The sequence below is a fragment of the Empidonax traillii genome, unplaced genomic scaffold (assembly GCF_003031625.1).
Source record: "Empidonax traillii isolate 1590-97213 ecotype Southwest subspecies unplaced genomic scaffold, ASM303162v1 scaffold2740:size34933, whole genome shotgun sequence".
Classification (NCBI taxonomy): domain Eukaryota; kingdom Metazoa; phylum Chordata; class Aves; order Passeriformes; family Tyrannidae; genus Empidonax; species Empidonax traillii.
The window spans coordinates 5,587-9,705 of NW_020957933.1; the positions used below are offsets into that span (position 1 = coordinate 5,587).

Consider the following 4,119-nt stretch of genomic DNA (forward strand, 5'->3'; position numbering starts at 1 on the left):
CCCATCCCATCCCATCCCATCCCATCCCATCCCATCCCATCCCATCCCACCCTCCTCCCTCTCCTCCCCCACCAGAGGGAGGGTTTCCCCTCACCCTCGGACTCGGAGCCTTCCTCCTCTCCCTCCTCCTCCTCCTCGCTCTCCTCCCCCTCACTCTCCTCCTCCTTCTCCACCTTCTGCCGGACGCTGGTGAACACGGACTGCAGCACGATGGAGTCCTCGTAGATCTGGGGGGAATTCCGGGCCATCCCGGGTCATCCCCGGCCATTCCAGGCCCTTCCCATCCCATCCCAGCCCCATTCCCAGCCCCATTCCCAGTCCCATTCCCGGTTTCCCGCACCAGGGAGCCCTCCAGGTTGAAGGTCTGGGCGTTCTGGCACAGCAGCATCACGTCCTTCTCCAGGTCGTTCAGGCTCCGGTACTTGTGGTTCCGGATCCGCTCCTGGGGGGGTGCAGGGTGAGGGGGGGATTCCAGGGGGATTCCAGGGGGGATTCCAGGGGGGGATCCCGTACCTTGATCTTCTTGAAGTCCACGGGCTTGCGGATGAGCTCGTAGTACTCGGGGAGCTCCTTGCGGGACGGCAGTTGGATGAAAACCTCGCTGAGCTGCCGCCCGCTGCTGCTGCGGGGGGAGGGGGCCTTCATCATCATTGTCATCATCATCACCATCATCATCATCATTGTCATCGTCATTGTTATCACCATCATCATCACCTTCATCACCACCTTTATCACCAACCATCCCATCCCATCCCACCCCACCATCCCCCGCTGCTGCTGCGGGGGGAGGGGGCCTTCATCATCACCATCATCATCATCATCATCGTCATTGTTATCACCATCATCATCACCTTCATCACCACCTTCATCACCAACCATCCCATCCCATCCCATCCCATCCCACCCCACCATCCCCCGCTGCTGCTGCTGGGGGAGGGGGCCTTCATCATCACCATCATCATCATCATTGTCATCATCATCATCATCATGATCACCACCTGGGATCTCTGGGAATCCCTGAGATCTCTCGGAATATCCAGGAGCACCGAGGATCTCCGGGAACCCCCGGGATCCTCACCTGTCCTTGATGAACTCTGGGAATCCCCAGGATCTCTGGGAATATCCGGGAACCCCTGGGATTTCTGTGAATCCCCAGGATCTCTGGGAACATCCAGGAATCCCCGGGAATCCCCGGGATCCTCGCCTGTCCTTGATGAACTCTGGGAATCCCCAGGATCTCTGGGAACCCCCAGGATCTCTGGGAATCCCCGGGAATCCCCGGGATCCTCACCTGTCCTTGTACTTGATGACGGCGTCCACGATCTTCCTCATCTTGCGGGTGAGGGGGGGCGGGTTGGGGGACAGCTTCTCGGCCGGGGGTCTCCCCCTTTTCTTCTGCTTCCGACTCTCCTCGTCCTTGTCCCGGCTCCGGGACCCGGGGGGGGGCCCGGGGGGGCCCTCGGGCTCCCGTTTGCGCTTGCGGGAGGATTTCTTCTGCCTCACCTCCTCCTCGATCTCCTCCAGCGTCCCCTCCTCGATGGCCTGGGGGGACACGGGGGGGGTTAATGGGACGGGGGGGCCCGTGGGGAAGGGGGAAATGGGATGGTGGGGGGATCCTGGGGGATCCTGGGGGTTCCCAGAGGGATCCGGGGGGTTCCCAAAGGGATCCTGGGGGTTCCCAGAGGGATCCTGGGGGATCCCAGAGGGATTTTGGGCACTGCCAGAGGGATCCTGGGGGTTCCCAGGGGAATTTGGGGGGCAGGGGCACCTTGAGCCGCTGCTTCTCGGTGAAGGAGTCGCTGTAATGGGGATCTCAGAGGGATTTTGGGGGGTCCCAGGGGGATTTTGGGGGGTCCCAGCAGGATTTTGGGGTCGGGGGTACCTTCAACCACTGCTTTTCCGTGAGGGAGTTGCTGTGATGGGGGTCCCAGGGGGATTTTGGGGGGTCCCAGGGGGATTTTGGGGTCGGGGGTACCTTCAGCCACTGCTTTTCCGTGAGGGAGTCGCTGTAATCGACCTCCTTGCGGTGGCGGGAGCCGCGGCCGAACATCTTCTCCTCCTCCTCCTCGCAGGTGAGCCGCTCCACCTCGGCGTCATCCTTGAGGATCCACGAGGGCAGCTCGTCCTCCTCCATCAGCCGCGGCTTCCGCTTGGGATTGCGGGCCTCCTCCCGCCGCCGGTCCAGATCCATGCGCTGGGAACGGGGGGAAAATCAGGGATGGGATCCCAGGGATGGGATCGGCAATGAGATCAGGAATGGGATCCCAGGGAATTGGGGTTCGGGGCCTCTTCCCGCTGCCAGTCGTCATAGTCCTGATTTTAGCAAGAAATTTTGTCTTTCCTTTCCCCTTCCCCCTCCTGCGTGTGTGTGTTAATGAGCCATCAGATAAACAAAGGAGTTGGCCTGAGCCCTAAATGACCAGACATTAATCCCCTAGCAACCAAGGGGGAGGAACTGGGGAAAAGGCCAGAGTGTGTGCATGGAAAGAGGTGGGGAGGAATTGGGAAAAGGCCAGGGTGTGTGTATGGAAAGGGGTGGGGTTTGGGCTCAGCTCTGGGGCCGGAGGGGAGGCTGCAGCAAGGAGGAGACACTGCCTGGTTGCTTCTTTGTCTTTTGCCTGTCGGAGGAGAGTTTTTTTTTGCTGCTGTTCTCTGCGTAGCTGTTGCTGGCTGCAGGCCGGGCTCACCACGAGATCCTCACCAACCGAAAATCGTGAGTTTTCTTCCATTGGGAGAGCTTTCTGTTTCCCTTCCCCTTCCCCCCTCCTCCCTCACCACCCGGGACAACCAGGGATCCCACAGCGCCGCCCGGTGATGGGGGCTGGACATTGCAAGTTCTGCATCTCCAGTGACCCGACGGCGCCCCCTGCTGACTGTGGCTGGAACTGCACCAAAGGGCGCTAAAAATTGAACTATTTGATTTTCTTTTTTGCCGGTTTTATCGGTTTTGTTCTTGAAGGGGATTATTGGTGGGTACAGGGGTAGTGCTTGGCTGTTTTACTTGGTTTTCTTTCGTGTTCCTGTTAATACACACATACCTTTTAATAAAGGGCTGTTATTTTTTTTTTCCCTTTTCCATAATTTGTTTTCCTTCAATCGGAGCCTCTTAATTTCGAATTTATAATTGCTAGAAAAGGAAGTTTGGGTCTTTTTCTCCTAATCCATCCTCAGCAAAAGACCTTTGTCTCATTTAAACTGGGACACCAGTCCAGATCCATCTGCTGGGAATGGGATCGGGAATGGGATCAGGAGTGGGGTGGATTCAGGAGCAGAAGGAACCCCGCTGGGAGCTGCAGGAGTTTGGGGAACAGGGGGGAATTCCGGGAGCTCTGCCAAGGCCTGGGAATAGGGGGGGGAATTCGGGAATTGGGGGTTCCAGGAGCCCCCGGGGTCTCCTCCAGGGGCTCCCCCTCCCCCCAGGTCCCATTCCGGGGAATTCCGGGCACAGACATTCCCTGTGGGAACAGGGAGAGACCCCCTGGCCCTTCTCCCTCCCTCCCTCCTCACAGACCCTTGAATGCCCCTCCAGTTCTTCCTCACCCTCTTCTTCCCCCCAGAACCCCCAACCCTTCCCTCCTCCCCAGGAAATCTTCCTCCTCCTCCTCCTCCTCATCTCCTCCTCCGCTCTTCCTCCCCCTCCTCTTCCCGCTCCTGCTCTTTATATCCTCCTCTTTTTCTTCCTCCTATTCCTTTTCTTCCTTCTCCTGCCCTTCCTCCTGTTGCTCTTTATCCTCCTCCTTTTTCTTCCTCCTCTTCCTTTTTCTGCTTCTCCTCCTCCTCCCCATCCTCTTCCTCCTCCTCTTCTTCCTCCTGCCCTTCCTCCTCTTTTTCCTTCTCTCTTCCTTCCTCCCTCTTTTCCTCCTCCCCATCCTCTTCCTCCTCCTGCTCTTTATCCTCTTTTTCTTCCTTTTCCTCCTTCTCCTCCTGCCCTTCCTCCTCCTCCTCCTGCTCTTCATCTTCCTCCTCTTTATCCTCCTCCTTTTCTTCGTCCTCTTCCTTTTTCTCCTCCTCCTCCTCCTTTTCTTCCTCCCTCCCTCCCTCCCTCTCCCCCTCACCATGAACAGGTCGAACTCCTCCTCGTGCCGGGCGATCATTTGGTTCACGGTCTCGTCGTCGGGC

General features: G+C 58.2%; 1 protein-coding gene across 1 annotated transcript in view; it reads right to left on the bottom strand.

The window, feature by feature from the left end:
- LOC114072188 (transcription activator BRG1-like) overlaps positions 1 to 4,119 on the bottom strand; it is a gene marked incomplete at both ends in the record, with an annotated part of 34,633 nt that overhangs the window by 5,409 nt on the left and 25,105 nt on the right. Inside the window, 5 exons of the mRNA XM_027910109.1 lie at positions 95 to 227; positions 341 to 442; positions 514 to 622; positions 1,292 to 1,542; positions 1,976 to 2,194. Of these exons, the coding sequence (XP_027765910.1) occupies positions 95 to 227; positions 341 to 442; positions 514 to 622; positions 1,292 to 1,542; positions 1,976 to 2,194 (814 nt within the window). The remainder of the gene's footprint in view (positions 1 to 94; positions 228 to 340; positions 443 to 513; positions 623 to 1,291; positions 1,543 to 1,975; positions 2,195 to 4,119) is intronic.